General features: G+C 37.9%; 1 protein-coding gene across 2 annotated transcripts in view; it reads left to right on the forward strand.

Annotated features, from left to right (window-relative positions):
* Window positions 1–1,271: 1,271 nt before the first annotated feature.
* Window positions 1,272–16,860, forward strand: part of MTMR9 (myotubularin related protein 9) — a 53,273-nt gene continuing 37,684 nt past the window's right edge. Inside the window, exons 1-4 of one of the 2 annotated variants that reach the window (XM_032855736.1) lie at window positions 1,272–1,400; window positions 1,643–2,164; window positions 12,047–12,155; window positions 15,873–15,998. In XM_032855736.1, coding sequence (XP_032711627.1) covers window positions 1,983–2,164; window positions 12,047–12,155; window positions 15,873–15,998 — 417 coding nt within the window. In that variant the 5' untranslated portion in view covers window positions 1,272–1,400; window positions 1,643–1,982. Of the gene's footprint in view, window positions 1,401–1,642; window positions 2,165–12,046; window positions 12,156–15,872; window positions 15,999–16,860 lie in introns of those variants that run through there. The other variant, XM_032855737.1, reaches the window with a different exon arrangement.

Here is a 16,860-nt window from a genome sequence, read left to right on the forward strand (position 1 = left end):
CCTGAGGCCTAAGACAGACCTTAACGACTGAGCCACCCAGGTGCCCCAGATGTAATTTTCTAATATTTCTAGTGTTTCCTTATAGCAATCCAGCATGATATTGACAATTTTCTCCTGTGGACAAAAAGTTTATGTCTTTATGGAATAGTAAACATTTTAAAATGTAATGACACTATATTTTTTTTCATTGGCTTTTTGTTCTGTTTTATTTTCAGTTAAACTAAAGAAACGGTCATGGAATTTTTGGAGAATTTTCCCCTACCTCTAGTAGACATCATTAAATTAAGACAAGACATCTTGGCTACATTCCACTCAGGATATAAATCTTGCTCATCCTTCAAAGTCATTGTTTCAAATGATTCCTTCTCCATAAAACTTCCTCTGATTCTTTATTCTGGAAGTAAATTCTCAATTGGCAATTGTTATAATGAGCCACAATGTGAAGGACAACAAAGATTCCAATTTAAAAAATAGCTTTATAAACCCATTCCCTCAGTCTCCCTTCCCTGTTGGTTCCTTTTTTCTTTTGCAGACAAATATAGCTAGACTCTCTGCTGTAACGATCTCATAAAGCGTTTTTGTTTTAATAAGGGAATATTTTAGGAAGGGCAGGGGCAGAAGCAGGGACACCGTTGGTGGGTGATCTGGTGAGATTTTTAAACAATTTTACTTTGTCTTTGATTGCTGTCAGACTTTGGCCTATTAGCTGTACTTTGGACTAGATGGTGGGGATTTCACAGGTTAATGGAAGGACAGCAGACCAGGACTCAAATCCTTGCACATTTCCCCTCTAATTCTCTATTTTACAATGAAAAATAGTTTAGTGGAGAGCACTAAGCAAAGGGAACTTATTTAGGAAAATTTCTGACATAATTTAGGCATCTGGGAGTTCAGTGGCACTGTTTCTAATGGGGAGGCTGTGTGGTGGTGTCAAAGCCCTGATACCTTGATTTCACAGATTTAGATTGAAGTCCATCTCTGCTACAGATTGCTGTAGCAAGTCACTTGAGCTTTCTCACTAGACAGGATTAATCTTTTCCTCTTCTGTGCACTGTACGTTATTTCTTCCTAGGTCTCTCTCATAGGGGTTTGCATGCTTTTCCTTTTCCTTGCTCAAGGTCACAGAACTTTGGCGCGGCGCTCTCTGGGACTGTAGTGCTGAGCCCTGGGTTTCTCCCTTACACCTGGAGGATTCTCTACGGTCACAATCATTCTTTCGATCCCACACTTGTCATCTCACAATTTACGACAGCCCCACGCTGTGAAGAGCTCTTGGAGGGGGGATAACTACTCAAGTGCAGGGAGGCAGACAAGGACCTCTACTCGTCGTTCCATCTTCCCCGGCCTCTTCTGATACCGACTATTTGGAGTCGGTGGGAAGTACGGCGGTGGGCATGATGGTAATGAAGGGCTCTTTTCTCGTAGGAGCACAAACCATGGAGGTCTGTTTTTCCTGAAGCACCCTCTTCCGGAAGGAGAATGACTTCCGGCTCTGACTTCCCTGTCTTCCGAGTTTCGAGCTCCACCGCTTCCGCCCGGAGTTGCTTTAGTCTCCGGCCCCCAGCCGCTACTTCCGCCAGGAGTCCCCAGCGGCTCGGTGTTGGAAACTGGCCCTAAAGCGGCCTCCTCTTTCTCCCTTCAGCCTGCCCAGCCGAGGCCGGGTCCCCAGGTGGCCGCGGCGGCTACTGGGCCTGTCGCGGAGCTTTCTTTTCGCTCGAGACCTGGGCCTGGGGGCACCCGGAGTTCGAGAGAGACGCCGGGGCCTGCTCCAGCCCCAGCCCTCCTCTTCCCGTGGCCAGTGACTATGACCTCAGGCCTCGCCGCGCCCACCCGAGCCTAGGGCGGGGCCCAGCCTCCCTGCCCCGTCCCCACCCCTCCGGCCTGCCGGGAGCCCGGTCATCCTCCTCCCGAGCCCTGCGGCGCTGTGACCGCCTCGGACCTCCGGGACTCGCGGAGTCCCGTGGCTCCGGCCGCGGGGAAACATGGAGTTTGCGGAGCTAATTAAGACCCCACGGGTGGACAATGTGGTGCTGCACCGGCCTTTCTATCCCGCCGTCGAAGGGACGTTGTGTCTGACTGGTCACCACTTGATCCTGTCCTCCCGGCAGGACAACACGGAGGAGCTGTGGCTCCTCCATTCAAACATCGACGCCATTGACAAGCGGTGAGTGCCCATTCTACCTCCTTTCCGTCGGGAACCCGGGGGTTTTTAAGTGGACGTCTGCGGCCACGCGTTCAGTGTTTTCCTTGCGCCCCATCGCCTAGCCCGCCAGCAAAATGAGCCTTCTCCGGCCTAGATTGAGGGTATGAATTTTAGAAAGCAGAAAACCATCCCAGTGAGATGCTTGATTTCCATTACATCCGGATGGAATTCCCAGGGTTATAGTATGGTTATTATCAGGCTGATTATCATTATTGGTACATAACATCACTTGGGTGAATTTTTAACCTTTTTAAAAAAACATTTGTTCTTGCACCATCATATTCCTTGGATTATTACTTGCCCGCCACAGTTCCGTAAAGTGGTTGAATGATTTAGGTGAAGCCTTTCCTTGACTCTTTTGAGGAAAACTCAAAGAACTTAGTATGTAGTGTCTAAATTCCACAAAACTTTTTCTTTTTCTTTCCTTCAAAAATGGTTTATCATATTTCTTATTTCTTACCTTCAGGACCATCAATTAAATACTTCCTACTATGGGAGACTCTTTATCCTTACTAAGTTCTACTTGGAGGGGGGGCAAAAACAGAACTGGCTCTTAAACAAAGGTATTAATAGTTAACCTCTTACCCCCGCCCCCCACTCCAGACTGTCTTTCCAAGGTGGTGTCTCAGAGTCAAAAAGTTATACTTCTGAGTCAAAATTCTTATTTCCCCAATGGCTCTGTGTACTTAACTCTAACCAGGAGAAGGTGAATTGATTAGCCAGTTGACGCTAAAGTATAAATGAATGACAACAGGGGCATCTGGGTGGCTCAGTGGGTTAAGCCTCTGCCTTCAGCTCAGGTCATGGTCTTAGGGTCCTGGAATCGAGCCCCGCATCAGGCTCTCTGCTCAGCAGGGAGCCTGCTTCCCTCTCTTCGTCTACCTCTCTGCCTACTTGTGATCTCTCTCTGTCAAGTAAATAAATAAAATCTTAAAAAAAAAAAAGAATGACAACAGCTTCTTAAAAATTATGTCTCAGGAGAATTTGGATATTAAGAAGATTCCTAAGGAGGTTATGCCTTAAACGACAGTATTTACCAGTGGTAGCATTGGAAACAGTATGGATGAATTGATGACAGATTTATTTATTTTTTCAGGGGGAGGGCTCCTACTAGACTCCTCAGATCACCTTGTCCTGTGTAAAAGTGTTCATTCGTCTCTCCTGGCCTGCAGAATAGAGTATAAACTTTCTACTATGTCATTCATGTTACTCCATGTCTGGCCCTAACTTATTTTTTCCACCTTAGTGTTTGCCATTCCCTTTCATGAATCTTTTTTTTTTTTCTTTTTTAGGATTTTTATTTATTTATTTGAAAGCGAGCACAAGTAGGGGTGAGGGGTGCGAAGGGAGAGAGAGAAGTAGGCTCCCCACTGAGCAAGGAGCCGGATACTGGGCAGATCCCAGGACCTGGGGATCGTCCTAGGATCCTGGCTTGAGCCCAAGGCGGACGCTTAACTGAGTCCCCCAGGAGCCCCTCATGAACCCTTTCTATTAGCCAATCCTCACTTTTTTATTTTTGCTCACTATGTCCTGCATTCTCCTGTCTGTATCTTACCAATGCTCTTCCTTCTGCCTGGAATGCCTTGTTCCTCCCAAGTTTGTTGAAGATGTATTTAATGTCATTATATTCTCAACATTTTGTAAGGCATGTAGAACACCAGGATGAATGAAGTATAGTTCTTATCTTTTAGTTCATAAGCTATCATCCAGTTGCTACTCATTTATCAATATGTAGTATAACCATTTTAACTGCCCTCTCTTTTGTGGGTTCTTCTGATAATTTCCACAACTAGAAGTAATTCTCCTCACCTTGAAATCCTGTAACTCTTTAATTATACTTTTTTAATAAGTATATATTAAAATTTGTATTTTAATATTTACATATATGTTAGGTCCTTGAAGCCAGGACTTATATTTGGTTAATTTTTATCTCTTTCAAAACTCCTAACTTGGGCAGATAGGCACATAGCAAGTATAAGACGGATTAACCCCCAAATGATCAGTGATGCCACAGAATACAAATTAGAGTTTCTCCATACCACCAACTCCCTTTTCTCTTTTTCTTATTTCATGGTTGCTTTTCACGCTTTCATTTCATACTTACCCAGAATTTACTATATGCTAAGCCTGGTAGGGCTTAAAAAAGTATGTAAGACATGACCTTTTAATCTTAGGGGAGAAATGACAAACTGTATATATGTCTCTTTTTCCCAGAAGCAGCATGATGTGATGGAAAGAGCATGAGATAGGTGGTCAGCTTAAAGTTTAATTATTGCTCTCAAGAAATACTTCCGTCTGTCTTCTATGTGCTTAGCACCATCTGGGCTCTGCAGGTATAGTGGTGACTAAGGAGGTCAAAGAGCTTGTGTACTAGTGGAGGGGATAGATAGTCAAATCGACAAATAGGTAAATAACAACATCAGGTTGTAGGTGCCAGGTGGGAAAATAGAGGAAGATGGGAGGATAGAGAAGGCCAGGAGGCAGTGTTCTTAGAAGGGATTTCAGAAAAGATAAGTGACATTTAAATGAATGATATCTAGGACACCTGGATGGCTCAAATGAAGCATCTGCCTTCCGCTCAGGTCATGATCCCAGGGTTCTGGGATCAAGCCCCACATTGGGGAGCCTGCTCCGTGGGGATCCTGCTTCTCCCTCTGCATGCCACTCCCCTTGCCTGTGCTCTCTTTTGTTTACTCACTCCATGTCTGTCAAATAAATAAATAAAATCTTTAAAAATAAATGAACAAATGAATGACATCTGAAGGAAGAGGGGAAGCTAGCAATGTGAATATCAGAAGAAAGCATTCCAGCCAGAGGGAACAGCCATTGTGAAGACTGGAATGGGCCTGGCATGTACTGGGAAGAACGAAGAGGCCAGTGTGTCTGGAGGGCAGTGAGCAAGGGCAGAGGCTAGGGGTGTACAGAAGCTGGTTGGAGGGATAAGCGGGGCAACTGTCCAGTCAAAAGACAGAGATTGGCAGAATGAATAAAAACATATTAACCAGCTATATGCTGTCTTGAGTCAAGATATTCAAGATCCAAAGACACAAATGGGTTAAAAGTGAAAAGATAGGAAAAAAAATATTTCATGCAAACAGTAACCAAAGACAGCAGGTGCTATACTAATATCAGACAAAATAGACTTTAAATCAAAGAAATGGTTATAAGAGACAAGGAAGGGCATTATATTCAAATAAAAGATTCAACACAGCAAGCAGATATAACCATGATAAATAATTACACACTTAACTACAGGCAATCAAAATATATGAAGCAAAAACTGACAGAACTGAAGGAAAAAACAACTCTACAATAACAGTTGGAAACTTTAATACCCATTCACAATAATGGCTAGAACAAGCCGACTGAAGATAAATAAGTAAATAGACGTTTAACACAATAAACCAACTAGATATAACAAACATATACACATTAGCTACCCAACAACAACAGAATACACATTCATCTCAAGAGCATATGAGACACTTTCTAGGACAGACTATATGTTAGGCCACAAATAAAAATCCCAGATTTAAAAAGATAGATATCTTACAAAGTATCTTCTCTGAACACAATGGGATAAAATTAGAAATCTACAAACAAAAGGAAAACTGAAAAATTCACAAAACTATGGAAATTAATAATGCACTACTAAACAACGTAGGGATCAAAGAAGAAATCACATGGTAAATTAGAAAACAGAGAAAAATGGAAACAAACACATCACAAAACCTATGGGACACAGAGAAAGCTATACGTGTATGAAACCACTTAAAATATGATGGATCAGTCAAGAATGGTATAGGCATGGTATTAGGAAATGGTATTAAGAAAACTGGCTTGCTACCTGGAAAAAACACTTGAAACAAATGTAGAATCTAAATGAATTAAAGACCTAAAAGTGAAGGGTAAAACTATAAAGCTAACATAGAAGAAAACGTAGATAATATCCTAGTGATCTTGGGATAAGGAAGGACAATAAAGTAAAAAACGCACAAATAATAAATTAAAAAATAATGAATTCTGAATTAAAATTAAGGCCTTCTGCTCAACAGACCACCACAGAAAAGTCAACAATTGGTTGAAAGACTAAGAGAAGACATCTTCAATGTCTAAATTAAAACCTAGAGAGTATACAAGGAACTGGTGCAAATCAACACGAGAAAGACAACAAACCCAATTTTTTTTTTTTTTTAGATTTTATTTATTTATTTGACAGACAGAGATCACAAGTAGGCAGAGGCAGGCAGAGAGAGAGAAGGGGAAGCAGGCTCCCCACTGAACAGAGAGCCCGACGCGGGGCTAGATCCCAGGACCCTGGGATCATGACCCGAGCCGAAGGCAGAGGCTTCAACCCACTGAGCCACCCAGGCGCCCCAACAAACCCAATTTTAAAAGTGGGTCAAGAAATGCAAGAAAGGAAAAAATATTTAATTGAATTGATAATAAGTCTACACAGAGACACTTAGACTCATCAGTAATTAGAGAAATACAAATTAAAACAAAGAGATACTATTCACATCATCAGACTAGCAAAACTTAAAAAGACAATTATACCAAATGTTGCTAAGAATGTGGTAGAAATAGGGACCATGGTGGGACTTTCTCCACATCTTCCTTTAGTTCTTTGAGCATCTTTAAGACCATTGTTTTAAAATCATTATCGAGTAAATCTGCCATTTTCTTTTTCAGGGAAAGTTTCAGTTGATGTACTTTTTTCCTTTGAGTGGCCCATACTTTCTTATTTGTATGCCATGTGATTTTTTGTTGTTGAACACTGGACATTTGATCTAATAACAAGGTGACTGACTCTGGAAATCAGATTCTTCCCCTTCTCCAGGGTTTGCTGTTTTTGTTTGTTTTCTAATAATAGTTATTTACTTATAATTATTATTGTTGTTATAAGTTTTTTCTATGCCAGGGATCAGCGTTAAGTATAAATTTAAGGTTATCTAGTAGCTCTTTTCTGAGCTTTTCCCTGGGCATTTACCTCATATATGTAATTATTTTTGAATGTCCTAATCTTTAATGTCTGTCTTTTGAAAGGAGAAAAGTTAAATATGAAATGAGGATTGGGAGGGGAAAGAGGACCGGCCTTTAAATTCCCTGGAAGTTACTTTTGGGGGACAAACTTACAGTAGAGAGAGGCACAACAATAATGGCTGCTGGCTTTGCATGGCTGTGATCAGAAGCAGTAATCAGCAGTCAGAGCACAGATCCCTGATAGCTGGAGGACAGGATCTTTTTTCTCTGATGCTTAGTAGACAGTGTCTTTGCCCAGCTTGGCTTCCTCAGGCTGTGCCCGGGCTGCTCCAGGAACATGTGCATAGCTGCCCATCACATGGTTAGGGTGTGTAGCTGCTAGTTTGCTAAGAGCTGAATTTATCCAGAATTTATCATTCAAGTCTTCCCCCTGGTTGCTGCAAGCCTTAATAGACCCTAGAGTCACAATAGTCACATCAAGCAGATCATGCCAGTGAAATTGTTGTCTAGATGGGGAGACAGATTCTTGGTGCTTCCTACTCCACTATCTTTCCAAAATACTTTCCTTTATTGAGTTTTGAGCATTTTGGTTTTTGTTTTGTTTTGTTTTGTTTTAAAGATTTTATTTATTTATTTAACAGACAGAGATCATAAGTAGGCAGAGAGGCAGGCAGAGAGAGAGGGGGAAGCAGCCTCCCTGCTGAGCAGAGAGCTGGATGCGGGGCTCAATCCCAGGACCCTGGGATCATGACCTGAGCTGAAGGCAGAGGCTTAACCCACTGAGCCACCCAGGAGCCCCTTGTTTTATTTTGTTTTTAAATATATTCTAGATACAAGTCTTTTATCAAATAAGATTTGCAAATATATTCTGTCAGTCTTTGGTTTGCCTTTTCATTCTCTTTAACAGTGTCTTTCAAAGAGTAAATAATTTAAATTCTGAAGAAGCCCAATTTATTAGTTCTTTTTATAGATTGGGGTTGTGGTGTCTTAACTTAGAAATCTTTGCCTAACCTAAGGTCACAAAGATTTTTGCTCATATTTTCTCCCAGCAGTTTTATAGTTCTGGGTTTTATCTTCAGGTATATGATCCATTTTGAGTTAGTTTTTATATATGGTTTATAGTACACATATATGTATGTATGTATATTGCATATGGATATCTGATTGTTTTACCTCTTCTTCAATAAATCGTCTTTGCACCTTTGTCCATATATTTCTAGATTCTTTTCTGTCCCATTGATATGTTTATCTTGGTGCTATTACATTACCACAGTCTTAATTACAGTAGGTTTTTAAAAAATATTTATTTGTTTTAGAGAGAGAGAGAGAACGTGCGCATGTGCACGTGAAGGTGGGGACGGGTAGAGGGAGAAAAGCAGACACCCCGCTGAGCACAGAGCCTGACTTGGTTTGATTTCATAAACTGAGATCATGACCTGAGCCAAAATTAAGAGTCAGGTGCTTAACTAACTGAGCCACCCAGGTGCCCCTACAGTAGCTTCATAGTAAGTTGAAATTATGTAGTGTTAGCTATCTAGGCATGTTCTTATTAAAAATTTTTCTGTCTATTTAAGGTCATTTGTATTTCTGTACGAATTTTAGAATCAGGTTGTTAATTTCTAAAAATAAATATGTAAATAAATAAAGCCTACATGATTTTTATTGGAATTGTGTTGAATCTGTTGATAAATGAATTTGTTCAAAATTGACATCTGATATCTTTAAGTCATCTGTCCCATAAACAAAGTATATCTCTCCGTTCATTTTATTTAGGTGTTTAATATCTTTCAACAGTATGTTTTAGTTTTCACTTACAGGTTTCAGACAACTTTTGACAGATTTCCCCCACTTTCCCCATTTATTACACATTTTTGGATGCTCTTTCAAATGGTATTTTTAAAATTTCAATGTCTAACTGCTTTTGTATTATTTATTGCCATAGAAGTCTTCAGGCCTTGCAGACCTGGAGAGGGACTATACCCTCTCAGAGTTAGCTATTTACTCCAAATAGCTGGAAACTTGCCTGCAAGCACACCTTTAGTATGCACACCAGCCAGTCTGGAGTCCAGAACCTTATCTGCCTCCTCATATCAGGCTTCTGCACTCAGGACTACTATTTTCTCCTCTCCTGCATTATTCCAGGGCCAAGTACACACAACTAGGAATCATCTGTATAACCCAGAGCCTGACAGAATTATTCAAACTACCTAATCCTAAACTTGCTCAGCTGCCTTTCCCATTCCTTTCTGTGAAAACTTACAGTAAAAGTTCTGGCCCATGCTTTCCTCTTGCACTATCTGCCTCCTGACACCCTGCATAACATGGCGTGCCCCCTCCTTTTGAGAACTGTGAATCACAAACTATCTTTCCAATGACAGTCGTCTCTTGATCTGTCAGCTCTGTCATCCTAAATAAAAATCAAGTCCTGAATATTTTAAACAATTGTTGCAATAGTATATAGAAATACTATTGATTTTTGTGTACTGAATTTGTATCCAGCAGCCTTACTAACCTCACTTTTTAATTCCAGTAGTTTTTTTTGTATTTTTCATTAGCTTTTCTAAATAGGCAGTCATGTCATCTGCCACTAAAGACAGTTTTATTTCTTCTTTTCCAATTTGGGTACCATTTATTTCTTGCCTCATTACACTGGCTATTAACTATCAGTACAATGTTGAATGGAAGCAGTGAGAGTGAACATCTCTGTTATTCCTGATACTAGTGAAAAAGTATTTAGTCTTTCACCATTAAGTCTGATTAGTGGTAGGTTTGTTTTGTTGTTTTTGGTTTTGTTTTCTTTTGGTAAATGCTATTATCAGGTTGAAGATGTTTCTTTCTGTTCCTGGTTTGCTGAGAGTGGGGGTTTTTTGTTTTTGTTTTTTAAGATCAGGAATAGATGTTGAATTTTGCCAAATGCTTTTTCAGTATCTATTGTGATGTTTATCTATATAGTTTTACTTTTTCGGTTTAGCGATACGATAAATTGCTTTGATTTTCAAATGATAAACCCCAACTGTTCATGATGTATTACCCTTTTTATATATTAATTGGATTTAATCTGCTAATATTTTGATTAGAAATTTTGCATCTGTGTTCCTGAGGGATATTGGTCTATAGTTTTCTTATGTCTTTGTTTTTTATATTGGGGTAATGCTGTCCCCATGGAATGAGTTGATAAATAATTGTCTCTTCTTCAACTTTCTGAAAGACTTTGTCTTGAATTGGTATTATATTTTCCTAAAATGTTTTATAGAATTCATCAGTAAGCCACTTAGGCCTGGAGGGTTTTCTGGTGGGGAAGATTTTCATGAAAATTGCAGTTTATTTAATAGCTATAGAACTAATTATGTTCTTCTTGAGTTTGTGTCTTCTGAGGAATTGGTCCATGTCATTTACCTTGTTGAATTTATTGGCATAAAGTTGTTCCTAGTATTTCCTTATCTTTTTAATACTATACAGTCTGTAGTGATTCTTATCTTTCATTTCTGATATTGGTAAATTGAGACTGACTTTTTTTTTCCTGATCACTTTGGCTAGTGGTTTATTGCTTTTATTATTTTCAAGCAATCATCATTGCTTTTATTATTCCCTATAATTTTCTTTTTTCTACTTCATCAATTTTGGTTCTGATCTTTATTTAATGTCTTCTTTGAATTTGACTTGCTCTTTTTTTAGTGTAGTAGAATCTGAAGTCACAAATATGAAACTTTCTTTCTAATATAGATGCTTTCCTCAGACTGTCAGTTTCACCCATGTTCCCTCTTCTGTAGCTTGGAAACTCTCAAAACTGTAAACTGGGGTAATTGTAGGATTCACCTTTTTTCCCATCTCCCAGAGATATCTGTTCTTTGTTGCTTGATGTCCAGTGTCTTGAAGATAGTTCTTTCGTATATTTTGTCCAGTTATTTTGGTTGTTTCAGGTGGGAGGGTAAATATGGTTCCTGTCATACCTTTGCTGGAAGTAGAAGTGCCAAGAGTGTGAGTTTTCCAAATAAATTTGATAAGAGGCATTCCAAATTGTTGATAGGTTGTGGATGTCTGGTAGAATTACCTTTAGTAGGATTTGACCCGTGCTGATAATGTTTGCCTGTCCAAATTAACAATGCAGTTATGTGAGGCATAGGGGTGCTTACAGTTGAGATGGAGCTCAGGAAGTGTAGCTGTAGGAATTGCCTTTCTAAACTGGGCAAAATGTAAGTAAAATGAATAGTATTTGGTCAATCTAAGAATTCCTAGTTTAGAGAATACTCAGAAGTATTAATGGAAAAGAAAGGGGCCAACCAGTGGCAAAGCACAAGAAAACTCAGAGCTGTCAGCAAATACAAAACAAAACAACAGTAATAAAAAGAAGACAAAAATTGCAATCAAGGTAAAATTATATTTGTACAAAATTTACCGATACAAAAGTTATGAGTAGATATGGCATTTAGAATATATAATGTAAGTTAATAGTTTTTTAAAGACTGAATAAGAGATACTTATATTTAAAATCAACTACTACAAGCTTGGAAGTAAGTAAAATCTGAAAGTGTTTTCCTATGCTCTATAAATATTTAACATATTAATTACAGATCTTTTTTTCTCTATTCTTTGAAGTAAGGCCCCAAATAATCTTCATTAAATGAATTGGCCTAGTACTAATTAGTTTATGAATTCAGAAAATTTTAAGTACATGTATTTAAAATAATTTATGGCTCACATTTTTTAATATACAGTCCTGACTCTTCTTAATTAGACTAATTTGGGAGAAGAAAGTTGAATATAGATGGTAATTACAACTACATTCTCTTTTCAAGGAGATAGTCATATGTTTAAAGATAGAAATATATGTTCTTAAGCATAATTTGTAATTTTTTACAGATTTGTGGGACCACTGGGTACCATCATCATAAAATGTAAAGATTTTCGAATAATTCAGTTGGATATTCCTGGAATGGAAGAATGTTTGAATATAGCCAGTTCCATTGAGGTAAATATTTCAGAGGCAAAATCTGATGAAAGTAAATAGTAATAAAAAAAGAACCTTATATTCTGACTCAGTGTGGCTCTTATGTTTTTTTAGTAGATAGTTGGTCATATTCTGTGACTCACATATTGAAAATTGACAGGAAAAGCCTCACCCTGATTCATTGTTATAGGAATGTAATAAGATTTTATTGACTTTTAATAGTTTTTAGTGTGACTTATTCCTCCAGGTTCACTTGTAGCATTTGACGGGATTTCCTTCTCTTTTAAGACTCAATACTACTCCACTCTGTGTATATATTATAAGGTTTTTCTAAAAAGTAACTTCTTTTATAAAGCAGGTGATTATCACCAATGATTATAGTCTTTTGTTTGTCTTTAGTAAGTCTTAATTTTCCCTACGTCATGTTTGCTTAAGACAGAGTGTGTTTGTTTTATATTCATAACAACAGTATTGAGTATCTGTTCAGATAACAAATAATAGATATTTTGCTTGGATAATTTAATATTTAAATGGAAGAGCTCACACCATTTTCTTACCCATTCAAACTATTTTGGTTTACACTCAAATTTTAAATTGCCTTGTTTTAAATCATTGTCACTAAATTACAGCAATTAACTTTTTGTTTATAGTATTTCTAGACAATTATAGACACATCACTTTTTCCCCCCTTTGGTCTTTGAGTGACTAATCTGGTCTTTGTATCCAGAACGAATGCTATCGGCTTAACTACTAAAAGGAGACAGGAAGGTTTAAAAATCTGTAATTAGGATCTTGTTTGCTTTTTTTAACAAGAATAGAGAAATAAAAACTGTCGTGCTGAGAAAAATGGCATGGAACTGGTTTACTTTCTGCCTTTGCTAAATTTTACTTAGAGGAAATGAGAAGATGAGCTGAACTATTTGTCTTGCTTATCTTGTCATTTGGAAGTGATGTAGTAACGTTGATTTGGCCAAATTTGTGAACATGGGTAAGGAATACACTCTGTGGTTTCTAGGCTGTTAAATTGAAACACTGTCCTGCTCTTTGGGCAGGGGAATACTACTGACTCATTTCATTTGAGCTTTTTTTTTTTTTTTTTTTCCTGTTGTGGGTTTGGATTTTCACTAATCAGTCTACGTTTTTCTTCTTACCCCTTTTATATAAAACTTACAATATAGCTGGTTGGTGGATGTTAGTGAAGTTGCTTATGGTGAAGGATAATGGTAGAGGAAATATAGGGCAAAGCCTGTTACCCACTTTCTGATTGCATTTACTTAGTTTTGTTAGCATCTGACACTAATCAGTTGTTTAATTGGCTGTATATAGTACCTGAAGTACTTTAGAAACTGAATATGTAGAAATTCTTGACCTCAGAAAGTGAATGATCTATTAATTATTTTACAACATAGTAAATGTACGTTGTAAACTTGGTCTCTTGCCTTTTCCTGGTATCCAGTTCCTTCCCGCCTCCCCTATACATCTTGACAAAACTTGGTAGTAACAAGTGAATTTCTTATATAAAACAGTTGAGCTAGTCTTTCTAATCAAGAATCCATATACCCTAATATATTCTGCTGCCACAAATAGAATCCCATTGGAAGACTAACTGGCAAGTGCTCAGTTTTCTAAAATGTAACAGGAAGCCTAATGAAGCTTTTTTCTGTGTAGTTTCCACTATCTTTTGGAATTGAAATGTTTTCAGTTCTTTCAGCATTAATGTGTTTAAAGGAAAAGTCCTAGTGACATAATATGTGATCACAAGTCAGAATATGAGTGCTTATTACCTACTAAAGTGGCTGTTGATTTGCATTTAAAATTGTGGTTGTACCAGCCACTATGGAAAACACTATGGAGGTTCCTCAAGAAATTAAAAGTGCAACTACTGTATGACCCAGCAGCCCCACTTCTGGATATATATTCAAAGAAAACAAAATCATCTCAAAGAGCTATCTTTACTCCCTTGATCATTGCAGCATTATTCATAATAACCAAAATATGGAGATAGCTTAAGTATCTGTCAGCAGATGAATGGATAAAGAAAATATATTTATCTGTATATCAATGGAATATTATTCAGCCATAGAAAACAGTAATCCTGATATTTGTGACAACAAGGGTGAAACTGAAGGGCATTATGCTAAGTGAAATAAACCAGAAAGAGAAAGACAAATATTGCATGTTACTGCTTATATGTGGAATCCTAAATACTAAAAAAACCTTAGAGAAACAGAGAGTGGAAAAGTGGTTGCTAGGGGCTGAGGGAGATAAGGAGAGGTTGGTAAAAGTTACAAACGTACAGTTATAAGATGAATAATGTCTTAGGATCAAATGTAATGCATGGTAACTATAGTCAACAAAGCTATATTATTGTATAATTGAAATTTTCTAAGAGAGTAGAACTTAAATGTTTTCAACAAAAAGCAAATATGTGAGAAGATGGATATGTTAATTAACTCCAGGGGGGTGTCCTTTCACAGTGTATCATATCATCATTTTGAATATCTTAAGTTTTATTTGCCAGTTTTACCTCCGTAGAGATGAAATTTTTAAAAAATATTGCAAAGAATATCTTAAGAACAAAATTTTTAAAAAGTGAAACAGTAATGTTTGTACTGAACAACGGCAGCTCTGGCCTAGATCACATGTGACATAGTTTAGTGTGATTGGCAATTTAGTGGTCAGTTTAGTGTGATTGGCAGCCAAAGACTGTATAGAAGTGGATAGTGGATTATACAGCCATGCTTCTCCATATTTTCTGTATTATGAGCTCTGGGGGAAGAGTGTCATGATTTATGGGCAGATGGAAGAATAACATTGGATGAAGATGTTTTGTTAAACTGCTAAACTACATGTCTAATCTGCTTTTAAAGTCTTGGGCCCATTCTTTGTGAATCTGGTCTTTCTGTGACCTAGAGGAAGGTAGCTTTATTCTGAGAGTTTTGGCGAACTAGCATGATGTTGGGCTTCTGGGTAAGTGTCTCCATAATTACTGTAATTTGAATTATGCTAATTGATTTTGGTACCTTTTTTCCCCAACCGTAGAAGTGTTTTTTATAAGTCCCCTGTCAGAAGGTTGAAACTGCCAGGTGATGGAGGACGTCCCATCTGTCTGTTCCTCACATTTAGTCAGGTTTTCCTGGTGGCGTTATCCAGAATTCAAGTGTTTCAGATGATTATAGGCTCATTTGGGAACCACAGAGTTATTGCCCCAGCTTGAGAATGGGTCACTGTAACATAAAGATAATATACATGGCCACCAAGCTGTAACATCTTTATTTATGGTAACTAACAGACACTGATTTTTAAATAATGTACATATGTTGATATACTCGATATCTGAATTTTGAGCCAAGGCCTTTTTTCTAACCAGATCCTGTTTTTTTCCCGATCCCTAGAAATATTTGGACCTTTTTTATTAGGCTTTGTTAAGTGGTATCAAAAGAAGTTATTAATTTTTCTTCTGGAATAGGTGCGCACACTTTTTTTGTTCTTGTGTTCATTCACGAAATGTTAACTGAGCATATGCTATGTGCCAAGTACCTTGTTAGATGCTGAAAGTATGGAAATCAGCTTCAGTAAACTATAATTGTGTCTAGTGGTAAATACAATGTTGGAGAAGTAGATGGGGTGTGCATCCTTATTAGACTGTATTTATTTAATACCGATTTGGTAGTTAGAAGATGTTTCAAATTGCGGTAAGTTCCTTTCTCTTCCTTCTGTTTCCTTTTTATGCTCTAGGCATTGTCTACACTGGACTCTATCACTCTGATGTACCCTTTCTTTTATCGGCCCATGTTTGAAGTGATGGAAGATGGCTGGCATTCTTTCCTTCCTGAGCAAGAGTTTGAACTCTACTCTTCTGCTGTGAGTAACGTTTGAGACAACTTATGTGTAACGAGAAATAACCCAGTACTTTACTTGTGAAATGATCCCTTCCTTTTGACGACTAGTAAGGTGTTGTTTGCTTATCCATGCCTGAAAGAAATTTCTGTTAGCTGTTAGTACTGAAGCTTCTGCCATTCAGAGATTTGTACAGTTTGTTTTCAGTTCTGCAGCTCCAGGGATTTTTCTTCTAGTGGATTTTGGCTGGATCCAGATGTTACTTTTTTTAGTTTTGCAAATGATATTGGTAAAACATTAAGATCTTCAAGAAAATAGTCTTGACCTGTTTTGAGTTCATTGTTGATTGTTTTAAGAGCGTCTCCATAGAAACAACTTTATATGTAGTAATTAGGTTCTGAGACATCCCAAAAAGTCTGTTGAACCTGCTGTGTGCCTAAGACAGCATTAGAGAAACATAGATCAATTTTTTCCGGGGGATAATTTTTGTGTTTTTATAATTTGGGCTATTATGACCACGTCACTAGAACCAGGTTTTCTTTCTCATTCTTCACAATTTTACTTCTTTCTTCTTCCATCACACTTATGTAAATGGGCCCTGGTATGGTGGGGGTGGTGGTCAAGAAGTAAGGACCAGGGGACTATGTAACTTAAAGAATAAAGATGTACATGTCAGCAAAGTAATAAAGGAACAGAAGGTCACTTTTTTATTGTATGGGCATGTTTATGTAGTTCACGGATAACTACCTGTATTTACACTTACATTTAGTGTTTTTATTGCATTAAAAACTGCAGAGTAAACATTCTTAAATGCATGATACTTTTTTGCTATAATCACCTACCACCAACAGTTAGCTTAGAGGAATCCTTAATTATTTCCTAGGTG

Source organism: Lontra canadensis, unplaced genomic scaffold, assembly GCF_010015895.1.
Source record: "Lontra canadensis isolate GAN:19392208 unplaced genomic scaffold, GSC_riverotter_1.0 scaffold10, whole genome shotgun sequence".
Classification (NCBI taxonomy): domain Eukaryota; kingdom Metazoa; phylum Chordata; class Mammalia; order Carnivora; family Mustelidae; genus Lontra; species Lontra canadensis.